Here is a 26,439-nt window from a genome sequence, read left to right on the forward strand (position 1 = left end):
TTGTCCCAACTCTGGCTGGGGTTGTATCAAGAGAAGGTTCTCATTAACACATCAATGCTACTATCTGCTAACAGCTTTTCAAAACAAGGGAAATAATTGAAATCTCCATTGTGTTTTCAACTTTGCATTTCCACCGCGGTTCCTACTACAACATGCAAATAATGCTGTTACTCTTACTTTATATCTTCATACCTCATAAACCAATCCAGTTTCTGCAGCGAAAGACTTTCATTATGACTTGGACAGGAAGTGAACACAAAAACACAGTCCTGTGGGTGATTCTGCTATGTCACACACTCTTGTGACAAATAGCTGGTGTATATGAAGCAGCTTTGATGGGAGAATGGCTGTTAAATCTTGTTTACTTCAAGGCCCAAATTCAAAAGAACACTTTTGAGAAGTTATCAAATTTGGCAACCCAAACAACACCCCAAGTTCAACTCTGACACACGCCCAGAATTCAGCCCAACCAATCAGAGGCCGCTTGTATTCGTGTCTAACCAATCAGCTACGGGGGGGCGTGTACCTCAGGCTGTTGCTAGGGCATGTCCCTCATGAGTTTTACTCTGTCAAGCCAATCAAATCGCACCTCACCTAATGCAGCCTGCTAATAGGCTAAGACACACGTGGAGAGCCCGCCTACAGGGTTTTCTGATTGGACAAAGCTGCTATCACTCACTTCCCTGAGTTTTAGTTACGTGCTGTTGATACTGTAGTTTGGAGTCACCCAGACTCAGAACTGAATATAGCGGCGCACATACATCGCCCCGAAACAGTTTTTAAACCTCCATTCCAGTATCTCATGACTTGTATATTTGTGTAAATAGACTACTTCTATTTTTTATAACAGGACAACAACAAGATGGAACTTAATTCTCTTTTAATTTTGCTGGAGGCTGCAGAGTACTTGGAAAGAAGAGACAGAGGTATTTTCAAGCTACATTGACAAGTTGATAACATTTGTAGGCTAAGGTTTATTTTGTGAATGGGTGGCAGCTAGCTTATTATTTTATCATAATGCTAAGTTGTAACGTGCCCTGCCATAGTGCAGGTATGATGTCACTTTACAGACAATGGGACATAGACCAGGCGATGGGTGCAAACTCGACCTATAGCTTCAATGATATTATTTAAAGTATGTCATCAGTTTATGAGCCGTGTTTGGGTTTTTGTCTAGTGCAGGGCATGTGTTATATATACTCAGAATGATGTGTGGTTTTGTATCACCTCTTCGGAAATGAGTAAACAAGAGTGACATTGAAAATGTGAGCCAATATCGTAATGACATATACAAACGAATGATCGTGTAGCATTATTTGTTTAAATTATAGACCTTGCTGGAGGCTGTGCAGTACAATATAGATGTATTGGGGGCGATTACATTGATGATCGATCACGTTTTTTTCCTCTTGAGGACATGTTAGCATGCACAGCTCTTTCATGTTTCACTATTTCTCTAAATGATTCACTGGCAGTCTTTATTTTTAATTCTTGCATTAATTTTAGTTTTGTTTCTTATCTTTCAATAGAGGCAGAACACGGTTATGCATCTGTTTTACCCTACAGTAGCGACTTTTCCAGAAAGAAAACGAAAGCCTCGCCAATCACCAGAAAAACTCAGAACAATAGGTAAATATAATTCTTTCTTTTTTATTTCTTTCATGACAAATACACACACACATAGTGAAGAAGGATAGCTGTTTTCATGCACACTGCCATCTCTCTGCTGCCTGGGCTGGGCTCTCTCTCTGTTTTGGTCTCTCCAATAAACACTGCCACGCGTACACTGTCAACTCTGCTGCTGCCCCCACTCCCTCTCTGTTTCACACACACCTAAAACCCTACCCATGCTGAGAAAAACACACACACCCGACATGCACGCAACCCTGTCTCACACGGCTGTTGCCACCTGTGCAAACGCTTTCAAATGTCCCATTTTCATATAGTTAGCGTGTGATTGAAGTCGCATGAAAGTAAATGTGAGGGGTCTCCTCCTGTCAGGAACCTCCCCCCTGAGATCATGCAGGTTTCACTGTTCTTGTCTGACCGGGACACCGTAGATCAAAGTTCCTGATCATCGCATCGATTCTGTGTCGTTCGCCCCTCGTCAAACTCTAATTAAGGCGTGTTCCCCTCGAGTTTGACCCTATTTATATGCTGTCAAAGTCTGCGAGTGCTTTTAACACTCCTGCGATTAAAGCCATAAAACGACAGAATTACATTACGTAAGTAAACCCATTTAAGTTTCAGTTTCAGTTTTGTGTTTTATTGGAGCATGTGAGCTGGTTAAAGGCCATTTAAACAACATCAGGTTAACATTTAACTCATATGTTCTTCTACTTCTCTCAAAGGCCTGTGCAGTCAGAGGGACACTTACAGCATTGTTATTCTAAGTATTGATCATCTTTTTTGCCAGTTACATGAAAGAGACAAGGGGAAAATGTTTATTATAATTTCTCGCAGCCAAAAGTGGGATTTTTTTTCACCCGACCGTCTTATAAAAACCCCAAAGATATTCAGATTTCAGATTACATGATGAAATAGATACTGAAAATTACATTATAATTTGGATCAACAAACATTTCAGCCCTAGTTTCATGTTTGGTACACCAGGTAGACCTCCACTGTGTTGGTCTGAAAGAGTGTTCGAATTGATTATATCAATGTGGGACACGCCCTCATCAGGAATCCCTTTTCTCTGACATCATGTGACCCTATTTTGGGCCTTTTACATGCTAGGCTACATGCGAATAAATATTTACAGGGCTATATAGCCAGGTGTGGAGCTCTGCTAACTACCTGCAATATGTAATAAAAGTTTATATGCTGAAACCTTGCAGGAGAATTTACATGACGTGTCCTCATCAGCCCAGTTTCATTCCCAACAGCGCTTGCACGTCAAGATCTGTTGAAAAAAAGTTAAATTTCCTGTTTGCTAATATTAGTTTAGGGAAGCTCAGCGAGCACAATTTCCTCAGTAGTGAGTCTGAGAGTTATGTCACAGCACGTACAGCATGTTAACCAGTTGTATAATATCACTGTCTTTTAAAGTGTAGAGCTGAAAGAGGTCATTTTTTATATACAAGAACGCAGCCTCTTCCACATACCTTTCATACACACTCTGACAGACTCACAGTTATACACAAGTATCTGTGTGTGTGAGGGTGTGTGTGGGGATGTGGCAGGTGGGTGTGGTGGCTAAAAACACACACTTACACACTGTGACAAACACCAGCCCACCACCAGGCTTCACGCACCACACCTGCTTTTCCCTCCTTTTTCTCGTGACTGCACTGTGGGCAAATTCCCCAATTCCCTTTATACTCTCCCACAACTCTCACACAGTCTCTTTTTTTTTATGAAGCATCAACAGGATGCCGGGGGGAGGGAAGTAAAAACATGTTTCATGTTTGAACTCAAACCGTATTTTCACTTCAACAGAGGCTGGCTGTTGGTGAAGAAGGCACAATTGTTCGCTTTGTAGGGCTCAAAAAAGTGCACTTATAGCATTTGATATCATGATCAAATCGGCAAATTAAAACAGATAACATGTTTTGCTATGGTGCAATGCTGAGGGCGTGTGAAAAAAACACACACTTGGCAGTCTATTTCTGCACACACAGAGAAGAAACCCTGGTGGAGTTTACTTCTTTTTTACTCGTAGGCTGTTGTTAAATCCAAATGCTTCTTAAAAAAGAGGGAAACCTGGAATTTCACTGGTGAGAGTTTTCCTGCTTCACCTCCTGTCCCTCTACATGTAAAATTAAATGTAAAAATAGCGCTTTTGTATCCTTGAATTCCCTCCTGTGAACGTGGTGAAACACACACAATGTGCTCTGAGGATAAACTCTGGCAGTCAATTAAAGGGGTGATATGAGGCTAATGTAAAGGCCTTTAATCAGCAGGGCCAAGTTTATGACAGCGGCTCGCACACTCCTTTGCATGCCACACCATTCTTTTCATAACATGTAAAGGTGTGTGTGTCAAGCTGCTCATATTACAGGTCTGTGAGCATTCCCTTCCTGGACGATTTCCTGGTCGTGCCCTGCGCTTCGTCTGGCAGGTTTTCCCCTGATCTGTTCGGGTTTAAATAGCAACATTTCCTCCTTTGTCTGCCTTTTTTGAATGAGGTTATTAGCAGCGGTGCGACATCCTCTGCTCCTTCTGGGTTGATTTCGTGCAGACGCCACATTATCCCGTTCACGCTGTAACCCCTTTTTGGTACAGATGCCTCGGCCTACTCCTCGCCACAGCTGTGGGAACCAGTGCTTCGCCAGCACAAGTGGTCTCAAACAGTGGAAAAAAATCTGAAAAGGCTTGTTGTCAGTCTGGCCCTTTGTCGTCGCTGTTTTTGTTTTTATTGCCGTGGTATCCATGACGGTCTCATGAACAGAGGGCCTGTTTCAGACGGACTGCAGTGCCCTCGATGCACACCACGATAGGGGCTCTCCTCGTAATAGCCCACACACTGAGGAATTCTGCAGCGGCTACCAGGCCTCCAGACGTCTGAGTGTGTTTTAAACCCGCGTGCACGCTGCTTTTCAGCCAGCGTGCAAAAACAACAACAACAGCAGTGTGTGCATGCTGTTTGTATGTGTTAGAGCGGGCAGAGAGAGAGAGAGAGAGGGAGGGAGGGGGGAAGCTGTGCAGTGTCACAGATACTGCTCTCTCTCAGGGTCATTTTTGCCCTCTGCTGCACGCTCCCTGACAGACGTCACAGACATGGGAAAAGATTTAAAAACTAGACTATTTTTGCCCACTGGAATATCTGATCAAGACTTTTCACTGCGTCTTTGTGCCCTTAATTCCACTGCAAAGCAGAATAAGTGTGCAGCAGAAACAGCCTGTTTTGAGTCTAATAACTTTATTGTTCAGCAACTTTATCATCCAAAAGCTCTAAAGCCACCTGGGGCGAGACAGGAAGAAAGAAGCCTTTGATTTCTTTGACCCATTTTTCTTCTTGCTGTCATCTCTTGATCAAAACCTTTCCTAACCCAGCCTCTCACCTTGGGATTATTCACCGTATTGCATCCTGCCTCTCACGTCATGTGGTTTTGATGTTTTTGTGTCGTACTTTGACAGCATTTTAGCGGCGTGCACCCCCGACACTCATCCTTGTCTTTTGTCTGTTTGTCCTTTCAGATCGTCGCACAACGAGCTGGAGAAACACAGGTAAGGTGACATCTGACGGTCTTACGTTAGCCCCATCTGCGTGCACGTCTTCGCCCCGAGCTCCTCACGTACTAAGCGAAGGGATGCGTCAGATATTTCCCCCCTCAGTGAGAAGCAACAGATCAGTTCGGAGGTCATCTTCAAAGAGATTTAATCAATTAATTCCTCGTGTCTGAAAATGGATAATAAGCTGATTTCAAAGCGCGCCCTCACGTTGATTAGATCAGTCTCCATTTCACGGTTGAAACTCGTTACCTTGTAAGGAGAGGGAATCCTGTCAGTAATGTGATAATCCGGCACAGACTGACGCTGTGAGCGGAGGCGGGGTAAAATCTGGCCCTTGCTTGTCATTCGTCCAAACTGAGAGGCCCACAGATGGCACACACACACAAACAAACACATGCATCTCACTCGACAACTGACAACATGATTCCTTTTCCTCCTTTCGGGGTGTAGTGATACTTGAGCGTTAAAGGCACATACGCCTGTGTTTGCTCTGTTTGACTTCACCAGTGCAAAGGGGCTTCTTGTAAAGGAGCAAACCCCCTCTTTGATAGAAAAACAAGTTTTTTTGGTGCTGTTTTTGCCTCAAGGTCAGTTCTAGTTCTTTAAAAACTGCCTGCCACAGAGGCTTTCAGGAAACAGCTGATGTGACTATCAGCATGTGAGCAGAGGCTGGGATGGGCGTGTGCATGACACACACTGTCACCCACGTCGAGGGACTGAGGTTTGCCAGTCACATGTCTGTGAGTGAGTGAGTAATGGCCGTGTGTGTGTAGCGCAGAGAGAAACAAGTGCAGGCATATTCCTCCTCTGACCTGAGACACCAGGGCCTGGCTGATTACGCTGCAGGTGTTGAGACACAAAGTTTACCTCACGTCCCATGACGGGTGTGGTCGGCGTGACGTCCAGTCAAACTGACAGCTTTACCAGTAAAGTTTTTCATAACCAGTTTACGCACATCCTGTGTCATCACTATGACCACATGTTACAAAAAAAGACGCTTCTTTTAAACCAGCTGCAGAGTCATGACTGTGAAGATGAAACTTGTGACTTCTCTTACTCACTCATGTTCTGGACATGATGGAAGTAAATACATGACATTATCTTTAAACACTCTGCAGGTCACACTGCACTGTCCGGACCATACCACCACTGTTTTCATGGAAAATTTTCAGCCTACTTGTCAGTAATGACAGCCCTGCCGGGATGAGGTCTTATCGGGATCCGTTGCAACATCCTGATTCGACCTGTCTGGTCCTGCGGCCGTGAATTACACGCTCATTACTGCGATGTACAGGTGTTAAAGGTCTAATCTGTGTCTTCAGGCTTTAGCTAAAGTGGGCGTGCGCGTCGTGTTTTGTCTGCTTGAGTTGTGTAACTTGTGTATTAAGTGCTGAAATTAATAATTGGCCATCAGGAAATGAATCGGCAAGTATTCTGTGGCTTGTTTAAGAAATTTATCAGGAAACATTTGCTGCTTTTAGCTGCTGAAACGTGAGAATATTTGCACATTTTCTCCTTTTTTTTTACACAGATTTGTATTATTTTTTGGTTTTGGTTTATTGGTCAAACAAACAAGCTCTTAAATTCTTCCTTTTAGAACATTTGCTTTAATTTTACAGGCAAAACTAATTAATCACACTTGACACTTGATTCGCTCCAACCCGGCCTGTATGAATCCAACGCTGTCAGTGTCCTCACGTGATCTCTTGTCTGTGTCTTCCTGAATAAGAAAACGTAACGTCTGCAGCTCCGTCCTGTTCAACCAGTTTCATGAGTGTGACCAGTTTGGAACATTATGGCTGCGCGCGTCAGCCCTGTCTAATCTGCAGCGTCCCGGTATCGCTTGTTAAAAGGCTCGACCTCCCTCACGCCCTGTAACGCCGCTGCAGGGAGGTGCAGCTTGTTTGAGGCCTGACTCACTGTCTTTGTTTGGTCATGTGTGTGTGTGTGTGTTCGCTTCACGCAGCACAGAGCCATCCTTGTACTGTACTGTTCACGTGGTAGACAAGGTGACTGATTAATGTCTGGTTTTACCAGAAGGCCTCGACTTTAGTCAAATAGTGGTTTATTAATGTTATCTCTCAAACACGGCTGAGTGTACGCGCCTTGATACCTCATATTTTGTGATGTAATTTAATTATGATAGAAAATGAAACCTTAATAATTTGTTGAAATACACAATAACAACAAATGTTTGTCCCCTCCTGCACGTGATCTAACTCGCGCCCTGTTCCTGCGTCCTGCCTTGGCAGCCGCTCAGGAGGCACCCTGAATATATTTGCGTCCTGTTATCAGAGTGAGACGTCTGGGTGGGTGCCAGCAGCGTCCCACTTGCTCGTCTGTCCTGACTCGACCTGCTTATCTGCTGCAGCCCGAGTGCAGCCGCGACATCGCTCTACAGCCCGTGCAGAGGATGACTCTGCTGCTTTTTTTTTTTAATGCTCGTCATTGCATTGGCACAGGCGAGCGTTACAGCCTATCATGCGAAACCAGAACGCTGCCGTGAAGTCGGTCTCCGCTGGCATCGCTTCCTTCCTATTTCTGACTCTCGATCGCGCCTGTGACGACTTGGTTTCCTTTTCTCAAACCGAGTTTTGTTTTCCCACATATCACCTGTTTACGGGAACTCTTGAGTCTGGTTTGTAAAGCCTGCTCTCTGGTATGTTTGCGCTGCTTCCCTCAATTGAAAAAAGGATTTGCAGCTCTATTTTTAACCTCTGCGGACGCGAACACCGCCCGTGTCTGTCAGGTGCTCTCGCTTTTGTTTCTCCCTCACATCCATGCTCAAAGTTTGCAGATTGATTTCAACAAACAGTATTGTCTTACAGTATATATCATACCGCGCCCATAACGTGCAGCGAGTGTGTGACACCTACTGAACTTCACTATAAATTTACATGCAGGACATGGACACAGGAGCAGCACTCACTCTGTCACGCTCTAATCTTCTCTCTAATTAAATTTACTCTCCCCGTGTCTTCTACTCCCAGCTGTGATGAATGACTTATTTGGCTTTGAGGACCTCTTTCCCCTTGAGTGAAGCTCCTGTGTGTGTGTGTGTGTGTGTGTAAGCCGTGCCGAGCTGTTTGAGTTATTGCAGTGTGTGTCGGCGGGAGGGAGAGCCCTGTTACTTCACCTCCTTACCTCCTCCTTCTTGTCTCCCTCTTTCTTTCTCAAGAGACCACATCTGTTTCTTCTATATTCTTTCCCCTCCTTTCTCCTCATTCTGGCCTCCTTCTCTTTGCTGCCTCAAAGTGTCTGAGTCAGCAGAAACCTGAGGCAGTAAGGAGGAGAAAGGCATGGCTACCCCGCTCACAGAGGGCTCTTTGCCGGTCCTCCTGCCAGGACTCATCTGCGCCCGTCTGTCCGCTTTTGATGTTTAAATCTTCTTTAGATTATGTCAGAGACAGCCGGGGTTTGATGGGCTGGTAAATCCTGTTAATCTGCATTTTAATGTGGATTATAAACTGCACAGCCATTGTGAGCACATGTGAAGTTAAGGTCATGTGAAGTGCACATCCTGCCTTTAAAAAATAATTCTTCTTTAAAGACTTAAATGTCATTTTTGCCTCCTCCCTGTAAAGAAACCAAATGCTGGACTAAGTGCGGCATTCACATGCTCACATGATTGCACGGGGCTTTTGTACTTAACTTCCCTAAATGTCACACTGTGTGTTACATTCCTTGTGTGTGTGTGTGTGGTGACCTGGAGTCGTTAGGCCTGAATGGGCGGCTAATAACCATCAGTAATGAGTGATCTGCTGTACAAAGGCGGATCATTAGGGCGACGTAGGAATCTGTAGCATTTATATTCAATGTTAAATCGGGGAATGTATCTTATGTAAGGCCTGGTGAGAGGCCGCACACATGACAGTAAATAATGATAGATGATGAACAGTTTCGTTCACAGCCAGAGTCTCTCAAAGTCTCGTAAAATCTCCCTCCGTCAAACGTGATTTTAGAGTAAACAAACACGGTAGTTCTTGGACTGCTTTTTACTGAAATTCACAAAGAACAAACTACGGATGAACAAAGTGATTGTTTGGCTATTGGCTATCGTTTCGTTCCACGTGACGATCCATGATCATGATGTCTTCGGGGTTCCCCACACACAACAGGATATCAGATCGTAAATATCGACCACGACGTTCTTCCGAGCAGATCGGGGGAAGTAAAATCACTCTTAACATACCACAGGAAAATCGTGCAAGATAATTTACGAACCGTCAAAAAATCGGGGCTTTACTAACCTTTGTTGGAAGAGGGGAATCGGGCCCAAAATCGGCTTGATTATCTTGTAGTGCGTACCCCGCTTTAGAGTGAACTTGAGATGTGCTGAATGGAAAAAAACTCTTTATAATGGTTGTTTTATTACTGAAATGAAAGTCTGTAGGACTGCAACTAATGATTATTGTCATTATTGAATAGTCTGATGATTCTTTTCCTGAAGGTAGAAAGTAGTTCATTGATGTAGAGACCAACGTGACGCCAGACTGTTTCCCGACCTTCACTGCAAAACTAAAAGATATTTAAATTTTTGATCACATTAGACAGAAAAATCAAGAACAACTTCACAATAGAGAAGCTGGAACTATGATAATTTGGAATCATTCAATTTTTTTATAATTTTATAATTTTAAAAATCGACTTAAATGTATTTCTTTCCTCAATTTTCTGGGAATTAAGAAACAATTATAAACATAGACAGTCTCACCGATCTAGTAGTTAAAATAAGGTTAAAAAAAATGATGTTTTTTATACAATTTGGTTTGAAAATTTTGCAGACAACATGACTGCTACAAGGCACTCAGGCTATTGACATGCACAACCTGATGTGTTAATACGACACAAAATAAAGATATCGATACAGCAACATATCGTCGTCCTGACTCGTGCAATACAATAATTGATAGGCTGGTGCCAAATATCAATATTGTAATTTACAAATATACGGCGCTGTAAACAGACTTCCCTGCGCTTGTGACTCGGTCAAATTGGTTGAAGAAGTTAATCAGATATCGTGATGTGTCGTTTTATGATTGTCTTCCAATATATATTAATGATCGTGACCCTGTGAGTGATCGTGAGTGACCCTGTGATTCCCAGCCCTATATATTAAAGGGAAGTTTTGTTGGTATTAACAGACAGTCGACACATGTCCTTCCTCTCCTGACTTATTTTGTCAGCCTTACTCCAGACTGCAAAGTCTGCAAAGTGTAATAACTTGCTGCAGTCAGTGGACGTAGCCCCCGGCCTGGCGGGGTCGTAACTCCTCAGAGTCTGCATGTGGACGAAGAATAAGAACACGGCTACAGCTGGAGGTCGGGAGCAGAGGTCACATGTGGAATTTCACCACCCTGAGGTCACCGAGCCTTGAGAAACTCGCTCAGGTCACGTCTGGCTGCTGTTACAGAGCCGTTGTATACTATCTGTGCAGGACTGGCTCTTTGTACACTCGCACAAAACATACTTGGGTGTCTGAATGTGACGGGTGTAGACCTACATGTAGGTGTTCCTGCTCCCTCTCAGGTGTCTCTGCTGCAGGGTAAACCACGTTTCTGTGTCAGTAAACCCGCAGCACAAAGCAGCTGATGCTCTTAAATAACAGCAGTGAAGGATGCACTTTAACAAGGTGCGTGCGTGGCTTTGGGGTGGGTTTCAAGGGCAAGGAAAAACAATTAACAAAATAGGTGCAAAAAAGGAGGATCGCAGGGAGGAAAGGGAGCCGAGTCCCGGAGGCCCCGCGAGCCTGAGGAAGAGGAGGACGCTCTGAAGGGGAGGGACGGGAAGGCTAGAGTAGGACGTGGCTGCTGTGTGTGTGTGTGTGTGTGGAGCAGGCAGCTTGAAATTCAGGTCAGCAGAGTATGCACACATACGCTGGAATGTAGAGTTAAGTAAGAGAGGCGGTTCGGGGGGGGAGCGGGGGGAACAGAACTAGCAGGCCGAAGCAGAAGGCCTGCAGACGCATACACGCTCGGTGCTGCATGTTTCTTTGGCAAACACGGACTCACAAGCGAATATCTGATCATGCATTGATATTTAGTTGTTTATATTACACAACAACTGTGTAACTGTTTTTGGATAGTGTACAAGTTGTGATGTGTGATTCATTTTCCAAGATACTACGATCCAACAGAGCAAAGAGAAATCAAAGTAAGCCTCCTGATGTGTGGTAGAAATGTCTCCTCGTCTTTTAATTATCTCACAACCGCGCTGATTTCTATCGTACAGGCCAGACCCTCAAATTGGACCCCGCCCCACTCCGCTAAAACCTCCTCTCAGAAGTAAACAACCAAACTTGTATTCCGTAAACATGGGAGCTGGAATCGTCTCTCATACCACCGGATTCCTGTGCGTTAATCATCGACAGGGATTCATTATAAAACCTCCCCCTGTCAGGGGAATGTGTTTATTGAGCCGGCTGGACTTGTCCGGGCGAGTCCGTCTGACACATGTACTTTTTAATGCACGCAGCGGAAGGCAATTAATGCCCAGGTCTGTCATTTGACATTGTGTTGAAATGATTCAGAGATGTCTCTTTAGTCCGGCCCCTCCTCTCTGTTCGCTCACACGCTCTGCTCTTTAAATTCTGTTTGACATCTGTTTTTCGGCGTAAGCTGTGCAGAGGAAGGGATTTTGTAATGATCCGTGCTCGCACAGGGGATTGTTTCACTACATGAGAAAAATCTAATTAATCTAATTGCTCGGCATTCCCGGGCACGCCCAGTGGAAATTCCAGAGCGTTTTGTGGAAATACTACTACAACGAGCGAACAACAAAGAGCCTAATTCTGCCGTTTCCTGTGTTTTAATCATGCAGAGCTCAATCTTTAGAGTCATTCTAAGAGCGGAGAAAGTAGGCGCCTCCCTCTCGCTGCGCTGCTGTTGTGGTTGTTTTTGCTGCTCGCGTGTGAGAGCAGAGTCATGTGAGAGCGAGCTCCATGTTCCTGCCGTCAGGAGAGCGTGTTTATGGGGGACTTGTATTTGTCTGTCTCGCCTTGCAGTTGTCAGTGCACACAGACGGCGGGTGTGGCGTCCTCGATGACAGAAAGCAAATAAAGTTGAAGCCAGACGACTGACATCTCATATCAGCGTGATTAAAGACACACACAAGTCTCCCTGTGCTCCTGGTGGCGAACCACTCTGCTACGTTTCACATGAGCTGCTTCAGCGACGACGTGTTTTTCAGAGCGCGGGCATCAGATCTCTGTTAAATGTAAACATGTGGAGGGCAGGGCAGGAGGGTGACAGGGAGACTGATGAGGGGCTGCTGAAAGACCCAATGTGTGTGTGTGTGTGTGTGTTTGCCGGCTAGCCCCTGGGAAAGGTCCCTCACCACCTCAGCAATCCCTCCATCTGCCTCGTACTCCCCAGGAACCTGCCAGCCAGATGTGGAGCCACTTCACTGGCAGCCCCCCGAATTCCACCACCTCAACATGCCAATCCACACGCACGCAACGCGGCCCCCAACTTTCACTTCACATGGCAGAGCTGCGCCGTAAACAAGGAAGACAGACGCTCAAAGTTTTCGAATGGTCGAGTCTCATTATTACAGTTTTGACAATAAATAGTGGTTCATCTCTGATGTCTTGAAACATGGTGACATCGTTACAAAGAAGCCTGACGGGTCAGCCCAACAAACACGCTTCAGACAGGCTCTGTGTTTGGTAGCGAAAACAGACACTGACTTCCTGGCTCAGCTTCAGTTTATTTGGATATTCTGTGAGCACAAACGAGCTGCTGTGGAGGAAAAAAGTCTGTCCTCTGTGCAGAAAGCACAGCAGGTGAGACATCTATTTTACCGTGGTTGCAGCAGTTAACCTGATGAGCGTAATGTCATTACTGCTGACAAGATAGACGGCCAAACCTATAAAAGTAAGATCCAAGTTGTAATGAGCTTGGATTATCCTTTAAGCCCTTAAAAACACTCATTAGATGCTCTTTATTTCGGAGGTGTCACATGACAAACCCTCTGATTGAAACGCTGCCTTTAAAAGTTTAATTGTGTCACTATCAAAGCCGAGCAGGCCAGGCTGTGAATCCTTCACGCTGATGCGTTCAGAGTCCAAACACCCCAGCGCTGGTATCGCATTTTCTCTCCTTTAAACCCAACGGGGGAACAAACCGAGTCAGCTCTGGCAGCGAGAGGAAACACTGCAGTGGTGTTTCTGACGACCTCTGACCTTAGTTTAGCGGCTTTGGCTCCTTGCCAGACAAGCCACTCGGTCCTGCGCGTATGGGTTGAGGAATGCGCTGGGCTGCAGCGAGCTCATTAAACAGTGCAGCGAGTGAGGGGTGAGGGCCCGTTGTTTGCACTGGCTCGCCTTCTCAGGCCCTGCAGCTCTTTGTGTACCGATCTCCAATCCCATAGCCCCTGGGACCCTGCTGTCACCAGGACAGTGTGTGCAAAGCATTATGTGGACACTGTGAAAACTTGTCTCTGCTGCAGCGTACATAAATATCCTCTATTTGCTCCCATCAGGCTGCTGCAGACAGACTGACCGAGCAGCAGAAAGAGACATGTAAGGGTTGTTCCCCTTCAAAGGCCTTGAATGTGAGCACATCTGTGAGAGAGGCCTTGTTGTGTACCCGGTAACCCTGGTGCATAAGTCAGCAGTTTAAATAGCTTGTTCCAGTTTCAGCAGCATGCAGCTTTCTGAGCAAAAGTTCCTTTTTTTTTTTTCCCCTCCGCTGCTGTTCTGCCTCGGCTTTGTTTTGGCACCGATGTAGAGGGAAGAGGAGGGGGGAAGGAAGGCCACAGATCAGACACAAATCATCCCGTGCTACTCTGCACGTGAGAAGCGTCAGGTGGTCAGGTCCCCGCAGACGTGACTTCAGAGCAAATCAAATTGGAAGATTTAAACCCTCGACTGCAGAGAAATTACAGGCCGGTTTGTTTGTGTAGATTTAGCAGCTTTAAAGTCCCGAAAACGTCTCACAGCTGAGATGCTGATTCGACTCCAGAATAAAGCAGTTTAGGGAGGAGCTTACTTGAGTTTTGAAAACATATTAGTTCGTCCATGATGCACTAAAACCCCGACTTTTGCACCACGTGTGAACAAAAACAAAACCCTTTTGTGACACCGCAGCAAAAGTCTCACAGTGTGACACTGTTCACGACCGGGATATCAAAGACTACTTTCAACCCAGACAAATTGGAAAATTGAATGTGATTCAGGAACACGTGGGGTCAGGCGCTGCGAACTGTCTGCTCTCCTTCACGGACACAACACTCATGTGGTGCCACACTTTGCATGGCTGTTGGAGGCAATCTGATAAACATTGCGTGACAAGGGTTCGGCTTAGAAATAACAAACGTGAGTGAGGGAGGGTCCTAACCACCGGCGCAAGATGAGAGCTGTGTGCTCTTGAAGAAAAAAATAGCGAGTGTGTCTTGCGGCGGGGGAACATGTGCTGCTCGGAGGGGAGCTGTCAGGGACACGCTGCTTAACCAGGTCCTGCCTTAATGATATGCATCAGAAACATGGAGCTTTTCTCAGGCAGAGATTAAATGCACAAAGAAGAGAGACTCGGCCCGGACTTGTTGAAACTGTAGTGACAGAAATGTTAAAGATACAGTGAGAAAAACAGATTGTTTTTTTTTTGTTCTATCTTGTTTTGTATTGTATGCCAGCCTATTTCTTTGCTATGAGCTGTGGCTTCCTTGAATCCTGTGTCACTGTGAGGTTGCCAAGTAAGGAGCCGAGGCTACAGGAGAGGCTAGCTGTTTTCCTTTGTTTCCAGTCTTTGTGCTAAGCTAAGCTACCTGGCTAGTGGCTGGAGCTTCATATTTTCATCTCACTCAACTTAGATTTCCTATAAAAGTTAGACGACATATTTTGCATTCATGTAAAAGCTTTTCTTCCAGAATCTCTTAAAGGGCCAGTCTGCAGATTTTCAACCTCAGTCCTGTCATGCTGTTACAGGGAGCTAATGCCATTATGGTAGAAAAAAATGCAATTTGGCTCTGCGCCTTCGGAGGACGCTATCCGCTTCTCCAATGGGCCCTGGAAAACCTCTGCCAGACTATGTAAAACGCATCACCTGGCGGAGGCCAGGGAGCTGCTAAACGCCTTTGATGTCATGTCTCGTTCCAAATCTCTCAGAGGGAAGGGCGCAGTGCATGCTGGGTGTTGTAGGAATGTAGAACGGGCGAAACCACGAGCTGTTTGTACAACTTTCTCCACAGCTATGGCGCCAATTTCAAATATTATTGCTTCTATCGATTACAGAGAACAGCAGCTTTGACTGACAGTGGCTTTTTCCAGGTGTGAACTGCTCCTTTAAAGGATATGAAGTTATTTCCTTTACTATAAAAGCTGATCGGAATTGAATATTCCATTATCACCCTGCTTGTTTAGCGGCAGGTTGTCAGGATGTCATGTAAAGAGGGGGTCTTTCTGAGGGCAAACAGAGTAGACTTTCATTTTATTCTCATGTGGTGAAAGTGCATCTGTGCACTTTTCTGTCCTCTGCACGCCAGGTAAAATATGTGGTGCGGTGAGCCTACAGGTGGGGCCTGACATGAATAAGTCAGTTTAAAGTCTTCTTGTGCGGGGAAGGGGGGGGGGTTGTCAGGGAGAGTATTCGGGGAACGCCTTGTTTTTGTTTTTCATTACAAGGGGGGGGGGTGCAAGATGGTTGCCCATTGGCTCAAGTTACCCTTTGGATGATGTGTGTGGAGCGCTGCCTAGTGCAGCTGAGCACACTGCACTCAAAGAGGCCTTTTTTTCAACCCGAGAGAAAGTCATCCACCAGCCCGGACCCCCGTTCCCTTCCAAAAAAAAAAAAACACCCCTCTCTCCCCTCGGCTGCAGCTCCTTCCTGCCCGCTTCCCCCCCTGGCAGCACTCCAAGTGCTTCATGTGGCTCGGCTGGGACAGGTTGGAGGTTGGCCCCCGCCCCCGTCCTCAGAAGACACTTGTTTTCCAGAGGGATGAGGGTGTGTTGGTGTTGGCAGGGTGGAGCAGAGGGGTGGGGGGGTGGGGGGGGTTCAGGGGAAGAGGGGGAGCTGGAATTGCCCCCTGGGAGAGGAGGAAATAAAAGAACGAGAGCACTTTCACACGCCCTTTTTTTGGGAGCGCCTGTGTGCACCTGTTGAGAGGTGGAGGTGGTGTGAGGGAACTTTTGCTCATATTTTTCACGTGTTTTCAAAAATCTGGTGCATTTTTTACAGCTGCAATCAAATCCTTATAAATTAAAGACACAGCATCATTACGATTACTTGAAGAGACTCTGTTAATGACCTGAGGTCGCTTTCTGGCAGACCTCTAACTGAAACAGGGCGACTGAGAGGGTCTTACTTCATGTGAAAAACACAGGCGACGCCCTTCCTGAAAAAGAAACAGGGAGAAGACTGTGAGTGTGTGTGCAGAGTGTGTATTAGCTGTGTCCTCCTGTTGGCTGGGCTCTGCAGCCAGCCCTAGAGAGCTTCATTTCTCTGATTAGGTTTATTGTGGTCGCAGCGATGGCCAATGGAGACCTCGCATTGTCGGAGTTTGTTTACCGTTCAGACAGAGTTAGCCAAAGGAACGGGACAGAAGGGGGGAAGGCGAGCTCCGAACAAAGAAACGGTTCATGGACAAGCTTGACTAATGGACGATTGAAAGGCCTTTATGAACAATTTTGAATGGACCAAGGACAGACAGGGGTGGTAATCTGCTGATCAAAAATGTTGTGAATAAAAGCAGCCCTTTGACATAATTTACAATATCCACTCAGAGTCGGAGATTTACTTTGGCTTCAGTATCTCTGAATGAAACGTCAGAATTCTGCATACAGAGAGCTGTTTACTCGCGGATCCAGGGTTGTTGGCCTGCGGGGCTTTGGCAGGAACGCAGGGTTTTCCAGGGACACAGTTCGCATCTTGAGTTCAACCTTAGGTTCAAACTTCTTACGGCCGTCATGTTCGTCAATAATGATTCGTGCGTGTAGGAACTCTCCTTCATGCACGGACAGCAGAGATGGACAATAGCGAAGCACCACTACACAATGCACGGTTATATTTAGGTCACTGAGGCATTCTCCTCATACATTCGTGGTAGTGGGTAGTCCCGCTTTTGCAGCGGAAGTGTGTTTCTCTGAAATCAAAAGTCACACATAGAGGCATATCTGTGCAGCGTTAGATTCATATATGCTTTTATAACAGGGAAGTATCAAAGTACAGGCCCTGATGAGCTCTGTGAATGTGTCACAAGGTAGTGAGGAGTGAAATCGCCTAGCTTTGTGATGTGACATTTTTTTCTACATATGTATATCTGTTTAGTTTGCAACTCCATTAGTGTATAACATTGCCTTTCTTATGCTGACTTTAAGTAATAATGAAGATTTTCATGTTAATAAGTGTCTGTTAAGTCACTACCTATCGCCGAATGAGGTAACACAATGGTGATTGAGTCTACTGATGAAAGCCTTTGCATTTGCAGAATTACAGACCGGCTGTCTGTGGCGACTTTCGCAGAAAAAAACCACGAGCAGCGCCCAGTTAGTGACGCGTTTTCCATCACCCAGCAGTGGTTGGTCTGCCAGAGAGGGTAGGCGGAGCTAAGCGGCTGCTTTTCCGGTCTCTGCAAGTGTTGCGAGTAAACAGTAATCTACTATGGCTGAACAAACAAAGAAAAGATCGATGACTACAGATACAACTTCAGAAATAAGATGAAGAATAATTACATTGAGGCTGGTATAGGTTTTGTAGTATTAATAAACAACATGCTTACAAATGAACTGTTTGGAGATGTGTTGTGTTTGGTTATGCGGGTGATTCCTCACATTTCAAAGCCTCTTCAACCTTTAAACATGTGAAACCCGCGAGACTCTGCACCCACTCATCCCTGCCAACATGCAAGCTCTCACGCTCAAAGTCACAACTGAAACAAAACCTGCAGTCGCCGCTCTCACCGCTTTAGTCCATGTTATCCAGCACATAAAGCAACATGACAGTCACCATGTAGGAAAAAACAGTGTTTGTTTCTGCCCTTCAGGGACGTGTGCACATAATCTCCTGTCAGTCTGTGTGTGTGTGTGTGTGTGTGAGGTGCCTTCTCACTTTCCTGCTGCGGGACGTCTGCTGACTCGCCCTCTGTGCTTGTGTCTTTGCAGACGTGCCAAACTACGGCTGTACCTGGAGCAGCTGAAGAAGCTGGTGCCTTTAGGTCCAGACAGCACGAGACACACCACACTGAGCCTGCTGAAAAGGGCCAAGATGCACATCAAGGTACTCAAAAACAAAGATATGCCGTGTTCTTCAAGTAGTTCAAGAGATAAATAATCATGTTGAGTCACATTTGTTATTTTTTGGTGTCTGAATATTTGGTTAGACACATTTTAAGACATCGATGTGGGCCTCTTTCACTTCTTTCAGACATTTTTAATCCGCAGAAATATTTCAAAGACTCCCAATAATGGTTAGTTTCATCTCCAGAGTTCAGAGTAAAGCTACAGTCCATGAAAGTCGTGTTATTCTTGATCTAAATAACCACGCGCCTCGTGCTCTACCTCCCCCGTTTCTTGTAGCTGTTTGGTTTTGCCTTCTTTAAGTGTTACATTGCTTTCTAATCTTTCCATCGGAGCGTTTCAGGGCCTGCCTCGAAAAATGCTCCCACTGCTGAGAGAAAAAAAAGCCTCCAAATGAGTCAACAAAGTGGAACACACAGGACAACATTAGGAGGCCGATCTTTAGATATGTGAAAGTAGATAATTGGTCGGTAGTTTTGTTGAACTTCTTCTTCACGGCTCATTAACTGTTGCAGTTTGCACTCACTCTGAGACACGTCAAAAAAAGTAGCAGACAGAGAAACAACTTAACACATCAGTGCTTGCAGAATACGTTCATACGTCATGACAACCATGTGTAAGTTTAGTTTAGGACATGCTGTGCTGATCTTGCTGTTTACAAGCAGCAACAGTGTGGTTTGTGGAAAGTCCAGACGTATGCATATTTAACCCTTCATTTCCTGTTTATCGTGCACGTCCTCTCTGCTCGAGCACATGCAGCTGATTCTCAACAGTCGGTGCGTCGTGTATTCTCGTATCAGAGGGGCCATGTGTGCAGTTACTTTGATTCACCACCGAAAACTTTCATATGCAAATGAGTGCAAAAATATACACCAACACCCCTCGCACAGTCACGTCCTCATTCCATGTTTTTTTTTATTTAAATTGTAAGCTTTAACATTTATTAAATAAGCATCTGCATATAATTCCAGCTCTAAATACGTTAAATACATTGTGCACAGCCTTTTTGCACAACAAAAGGCCACTAAACAAGAGAGTACAGATCTGTGTATGCATGCAAACTTTATCGTTGAGCCTTGTCGTGCATGTGTGTTTGTGCAGAAGCTGGAGGAGCAGGACAGGAAGGCTTTAAATGTGAAGGAGCAGCTGCAGAGAGAGCACCGCTACCTCAAACGCCGCCTGGAGCAGCTTTCTGTGTCCGGATCAGTTGAGCGCATCCGCACCGACAGCATGGGCTCCACCATCTCCACCGACTCCGAGCAAGGTACGCTCATTTACACGTGAACCTGCAAACAAGGAACTCCAGGGAATACTCCCATCACTCAGTCACTCTGAACTTCTCCAAAGTTTGCAGTGTAAAGCTCGATTGTATTATGTAGACAGCCCCGGGCATTGTTATGACCTGGGCTTTATGTGACTATGGCAATAATGTAAATGAAATGTAGATCACCTCCACATTTCATGCAAAACAGCACCAATGCAGGCGTGCTCAGACGGAGGATGACACGAACACCCTGGAGCTATATCTGTCTGCAAACACGAGCTCAACACAACACTCGCAGTGCTTCCATCTACATGTAGCCCTGTCAGAGCTGTTTGCCTGTTTGCATTCCTCTCACTGCCCACTGATAAACTCCGAGCCTCGCTGTGATTCAGGTGAAAAGCCGCTCGATGATTAGCCCCGGCCCTGTTTGCAGGCTGTGCTCCCGGGGGTCAAAGATTAACACCAGTTTGCAGATAAAGAAATCTCGCTTTCCTCTTCAGCTACTGGTGCGGGGAGATTTCATGTCACATGCCCTGCAGGTTATAGCAGCGCGACAGCTTTGGTCATGTTTTCATCTCAAATGACGTTAAATACAAAAGTTGTTGCTGTTACCTTTATTTGAATGCAGTTATGTTGAAACTCCAGCCTGATTACATCATTAGAAGTGACTTTCAGGACTTGAAACAGAACCTTTTTTTTTTTAAGGCCGATACAGAATTAGACCTTCTGGGAACTCATGAGGCTGCTTACTTGAATAAAAACTTGAACTTAATTCGTAATCTCGAAGATCTCAGTTTCGTTCTCTTTGGCGTCACCTATGACGATAAACAGTAATTGCAGTAGCACACTTCCCAGATATCCAAACAGTGTTGCTGACAGTCGCTTTCCTTTTTAGACTGTTTGCCTTCATCTGAGCGTCCAATTTGTTTCTTTTTCTTTGGATTTTCACGTATTGTTGAAGTTGTATCTGTAGTCATCGATCTCTTCTTTGTTTGTTCAGCCATACTAGATTACTGTTTACTCGCAACACTTGCAGAGACCGGAAAAGCAGCCGCTTAGCTCCGCCTACCCTCTCTGGCAGACCAACCACTGCTGGCTGATGGAAAACGCGTCACTAACTGGGCGCTGCTTGGGATTTTTTCCCACTACCACAGACACCCAGTCCATAATACTGCAAATGCAAAGGCTTTCATCAGTGGGCCACAGGCTCAATCACCATTAAGTTACCTCATACGGCGATAAATAGTGACTTAACTGACATTTATTTACATGAAAATCTTTGAGATTATCACTTTAAAGTTCATGTAACATCTTTAAACTTTCTTCATCACTTCCTGTGATAATGCCCTGCTGTAATACTCTGCTCCATGCGCTGCAGACAGTGCTGTGGGTATTGTAAACTAGAGCGCACTCAGCTGGACAAAAAACATGATGACACCATTTCTAAATCACTCCAGCATCTGCTTTTATGTTCTCTCCCATATCAAACTTTTTGTCAATTTACAACCAATTTCAACACTATGAATGCCTTCCAGGAGAGACTGTTTGAGAGACTGTTTGAGAGACTGTTTGAGAGACTGTTTGAGAGGCTGTTTGGGCCATGATCCAAAAATAAAACGATTCCTTGTGTGTCACTCTTCTCTGTGATGGTAGCCGTTGACCTTTCCTGCTTCTGTGTTCAGAGCACTTTTTCCTTTCCACGAGGTCGGACAACATGTGTTACGATCTAGTTCTGCTCAAGCACAACTTGAAGGTGCAATCTGTTGCTTACTACTGCCACAGGCTCCCCTGCAATGCCACGTTAGGACAGTTACTAATCTGGGATGAGGTAAACACACATGCAGTTGTTTATCAATGGATGGGGATTAGCCGTGTGAGCATAAAGATCCGTTTGTTTGCCCAGAGTTAATGGCAGCCTAAATCCGAGTTTAATCCACAGGCGCAGCAGCAGGCTCCCTAATAAATATTCCCCACGGTCTGATGGAAATAAACAGTTTCCCCCTCTCTTCTTCTGTTTTTGAAAAGTCTTGAAAATAACTTGTGTTTTCTTTCTGCGTGCAGAGGTGGACATCGAGGGCATGGAGTTCACTCCTGGCGAGGTGGACAGCATTGACAGCATCAGCGACGGCGAGGAGGAGGACCACTACAGCCTCCAGAGCAGCTCCAGCGACACCAGCTACACAGCCACACATTCCCACAGACTGCAGCCGCACCACTGTTAGACGCCGCGCGGCCATCCATCTACCAACCAGCTTCCTCCCCCATGCTCCCCCACCTTCCCCCCGATCGTTTGCAAAATTGCCAAGGCCGCCTGCTACCTACATCAGACCAGTCCACGACGGCGGTACAACCTGAACATGTTTGTCCTGTCCTGGTCCTGGCTTTCCAGGAAGCACACGGGGCTGAAATGCCACTCAAGCCTTCCTGACCCCTCCCCTGACCACTGACCCTACCTCACCCTACTGTATCCTGCCTGAACCTGCCCTTCCTCACACGCCCTGCCCTCCCACTGCCCTCACAACCCCGACCTAGTGATGCCGCAGGCTCAGAGAGAGCAGAGCAGAATTTGTGGGTTTTTAATGGGGACTTTTGTGGTGTGGTGAACAGCTTTGACTTGTTAATCGGGATTTGTTAAAGTGCGTGTGTGTGTATGTGTTTGTGTGTGTGTGTGTGTGCAAGAGAGTAAGATCAAGCAAGGGAGTTTAAGAGAGGTCAAAAACGTTAAGTTCCCCGAATTGGCGCCTCAAAACTTCAGAAAATTGATGAAAAGTTTCACATTTTGGGACGTAAATGAGAAGATAAATGCCCCTTTATCATCTGTGAGTTCAGTTTAAAGCTGGAGCTAGCAGCCGTTAGCTTCGCTAGCATTAAGAAACAGCTAACAGCTCTGGTCAAGAAACAGTCGCATACAAACCCTCACGAAACAGCAGCTAACGCTTTTACACTCTTTGTATATGAATTAAACAAATGAGATATACATTGAGGTGCGGACACTTGGATTAAATCTGTCCGACTGAGCCAGGCTAGCTGTTTCCCCCTGCTTCCAGTCTTTATGCTAAGCTAAGCTATCTGCTTCCTGGCTGCAGTTTTGTATTTCACGAACAGATATGAGTGTGTGGTATCGATCCACTCGTCTAACTCCCCCAAATGTAAAGCCGTTCATCGATTTTTGTCTCTTGATTCCACTTTCTAGAGAGACAAACTGAAAAAGTAACAGAGCTGTAGCAGAGACGAGATAATGTATATATATGTACAGTTACTGTCCAATGTCTCCCTCTGGTTGGGTTGCCTAACCACTACTCCACACTACTGACCACTACACTATACAGACCTATGGTGTGGATGGACTACTATAACAAGTAAAAAAAAAAAAGGAGTTTCCTCAGAATTAAAACTCTATTCCTTAAAGATCGATGAAAACTTGTGTTTTCTTCTCAGTAGCGAATTGATGTAGCAATAAATACAAGAGGGGAAGGTGCTTCCTCTGAGTGTTTAAACAATTCTGGTGGACCACGAGGTGTCACGGGAGACATTTTACCTTTTTACCCTGTAGATGGCGACTGTGTGCTTACAGAGGGTGGACCTGCAGAAAAAGGGGCAGATCTCCTTTTTTCTTTCTCACTAATAGATCCTCCTCTCTGCTCACAACGCCATTTACCCAGAATTCGCAGATCTCTACAGCTTTGTTACTTTTTCAAGCAGTGTTGAAGGATGTGTGTGTGCGTTTTTATGGTTCTGGTAACAAGTCAAAGCTGCAAACGTGGGGGGAAAAAATATAAAAAGGAAAAAAAAACAGCCAGCTCTGAGGATTTGTTCTCTGTAGAGGTGTTTATTTTAGCTAACATAGCAAACTAATTAACTCTCTTTAACAAGGCTAATCTTATTTTGGCTCTGCGATCTTGCTTTTTTTTTTTCTCTCCTGGAGCTTCTGGGCACAGCTGAAGACCAATGTAGATTTAATTTCTTCTGTAACTTATGCACAATAGTCACTATTGACGGAGGAGGCGCTTCTGTCGCTCTCTGACCTTTGAATAATCCTTAGGCCTCAGTCTCTGGCAGTCTTTTAGAGCTTGGCGTCCCAACACTTAACGAAAACTAGGGCCAGTCCACCACGGCCGGTCTGACCAAAAAAATAAAAAAGCCTGAAAAAAGTCTGAAAAACTTGCATACAAAAGAAGCTACTCGTCACTCAAAGTGATGCTAGCCAGTGTAGTCTATATTTCTTGTATTAAATTTTGTATTATATTTTCCTAAATGTTCTCTTGTAATGAAAAGACAAAAAAGAGTGATTATCTATCTATAAATATATACATATAAATATATATAAATATGAGACAGACAGACGTGAGGCCAGGCTTGTTAAAGGGAGAGTGGGGGCAGGGGAGCTGATACACTGGCCCCTCTCCCATGGGTGACTCTCCTGCTGTCATTCTGTGCCTTGGTGAGCCTTCGACCTCCCTCCTCCTCCTTCTCACCTCCTCACCCTCAGTCCCTACTCAGGTCACACTCCTCTCCTCCTTGTTGATCTCATCCTCCCTCCTCTTGTCCTCCGGCGGGGCTGAAAGTTTTGATTTCAACCCTTCCCATGCCAAAACACTTCTGCGAAGCAAGGGGAGGGGGACCTGAAGAGAAGACCTCGTTTTAGATGATTTTTCAAAATAAAAGCCCCTTTTGGTCTCTACTGAAAAGCCGCTGTTGTTGAACGACCTTGTCCAGGCGCTCCCCACCCTCTTGACGCCCACTCCGCTCGTCTGCCAGTGCCGCCTCTGTCACAGAAAAATTGTAAAAAAAAAAAACAACAACCACACACTGGTAATCTCCCATGGCAGCTTCCAGTCGCCCCGAATGGTCACCAACGGGGCTGAAATCTTCTGGGCTTGAAGCGTGTTTATCTTTTTTTTTTTTTTTTTTGTCATTTGACTTTTATTGTGTGCTGACTTTGTGTTCGTTCAATGGGAGTCACTGGGAGAGGAGCGATAAAAGAATAATCCAATCGATGGCAGCTTAAGGTGTTATCCTCCGCGCTCCCAGTGGTCCGTCCCTAATAAATAGTGTTACCCATTGATCAGGGGACCTCTTGAGACACAGCAATATTACCATCTTGTGCTTTCCGAGGGAGGGGGGGGGTGGGCAGGGTTTTTAAGACAAGCAGGTGGTTTTTTGCTTTTGACTCTGTGGTGCATTTTTTTTTTTTTTTGGTGACCAACTCTATATTTGTTTTGATGATTTTACCTCCTATCTGCACTCTCTCCAAACACTGCAGGAGGGCGAAAAATTAATGAGATTTTTGAAAAAGCTGTTTTTATTCTTTTTGTCATTGAGAGTTTACATTCATGTCAAAAAGATTTGTACATGACTGTTTGTAGCAACAATGTCCTTTTTCAGTTTGTTGGTCAAATGAACAACTTTTGGTAAACCACATTGATGGCATCAAGATTTTCTCTTGCACAGAACCTCCCAGTAGAGACGCGACGGAGCGAACGGGACGAGCTGAGGGCCAGACGTGAGATTATAATTTTTCAGTGGCGTCATTGAAAACTGTACATAGCACACACTCGGACCGAGTGACCAATGAGGAGTTGGAAGTGGGAACATTTTGTCTGAATGCTGGTTGGACGGTGTTTATGGAAATTCTTTTAATGATGTGCCTTGGAAAAAGTTATTTTCTTTAAAACAAGAAAGCAGAGATTGTACCAATTAAAGAAGACTGTCCAATCAGTCACAGATGCTTTTATTTGTAATCCCTCAGAGAGGCAGCATAAGATGTTACCGCTTCCTCCTTCATTGCTTAAAAAAAAAAGAAGGTAAACATTTAAGTCAAGAAGCTGTAAGGGCTCTTGTAAGATCAAAGCGTAATTTAAGAGTCATCAGAGAGGCGGGGGCCAAGATTAAAAAGGGGTTTACTTCAGAGCGAGTGCAGACAAGGTTTGATATTTGCTTTCATGTTGCCGTTGCACAGAGATTTACTTCAGTGTGTTGGGTTTCTTTTTAAGAGCACAAAAGCGTGGGGTGGTATTAGGGGAAGTCAGCAGGCAGAGTCGGAGAAAGAGAGGGCGGGTGGATGAAATCAGGGTGCCTGCAAAAAGCGCTGGGTCAACACCATCCTCTGCCTGCTGAGTAACGGTGCTTACAAACACAACACAAGGACTTCCATGAGATATTATTCCTGCCAAATAAAAAGTCACTTTTAAACCTTCCATGCTGAATGATTAGGTTCTGTAATTCCAGACGAATAGCTTTACCTGCTTGTAGGCTTTAGGTCGGCATCCCGCTTTCCGGACCCCAGCCTTCATGTGTTTTCTCCTTATTTTGCATTTTTTATGTGTCGCTTGACACCCTTACGTCAGAGACGGGTGTCACATTGGTATCCTTTGAACCTAGGGGCTGCAGAGGAGGGCGAGCTGGCCAGGATTTAGAAGCGAAGAGGAGGATGGTCGGGGACTTTGTTTGGGCTGACATACTGTGCAGAGTAGGGAGAGTTCTGTGCCAGAGACCTGTGAATATGTTCCTTTTTAGCGGATGTGTAATATGCATTCAGAAGATGTTATATAAGTTCCTTTTTTTTGTTTTGTGCGTGTGAGCGTGTGTACACGAGTACCTGGTGCTGGCTACATTTGAGCAAACACTTGAAGGTATTGTGTATTCTCTCATTGTAATATAATTAAAATGTTTTATACATAATGATGCTGCAGCCTCATTATTGCCTGTTACGACACACTGTGTGGATGTGAACGCCACGGAGCACAGAGCAGCAGGAGCGTGCGGA

The 26,439-nt window shown here is 45.2% G+C and overlaps 1 protein-coding gene across 1 annotated transcript; it reads left to right on the forward strand.

Annotated features, from left to right (window-relative positions):
* The first annotated feature begins 732 nt into the window (after window positions 1-732).
* Window positions 733-26,354, forward strand: mxd4 (MAX dimerization protein 4). The gene is made up of 6 exons (XM_069666167.1): window positions 733-926; window positions 1,530-1,629; window positions 5,143-5,172; window positions 18,275-18,389; window positions 19,511-19,673; window positions 21,735-26,354. The coding sequence occupies exons 1-6, from the start codon at window positions 863-865 to the stop codon at window positions 21,893-21,895; spliced, it is 633 nt and encodes a 210-aa protein (XP_069522268.1). The 5' UTR covers window positions 733-862; the 3' UTR covers window positions 21,896-26,354.
* Window positions 26,355-26,439: the final 85 nt, after the last annotated feature.

Source organism: Semicossyphus pulcher, unplaced genomic scaffold (genome assembly GCF_022749685.1).
Source record: "Semicossyphus pulcher isolate SPU_LCO1_2020_fin unplaced genomic scaffold, fSemPul1.0.p SCAF_17, whole genome shotgun sequence".
Taxonomy (NCBI): Eukaryota; Metazoa; Chordata; class Actinopteri; order Labriformes; family Labridae; genus Semicossyphus; species Semicossyphus pulcher.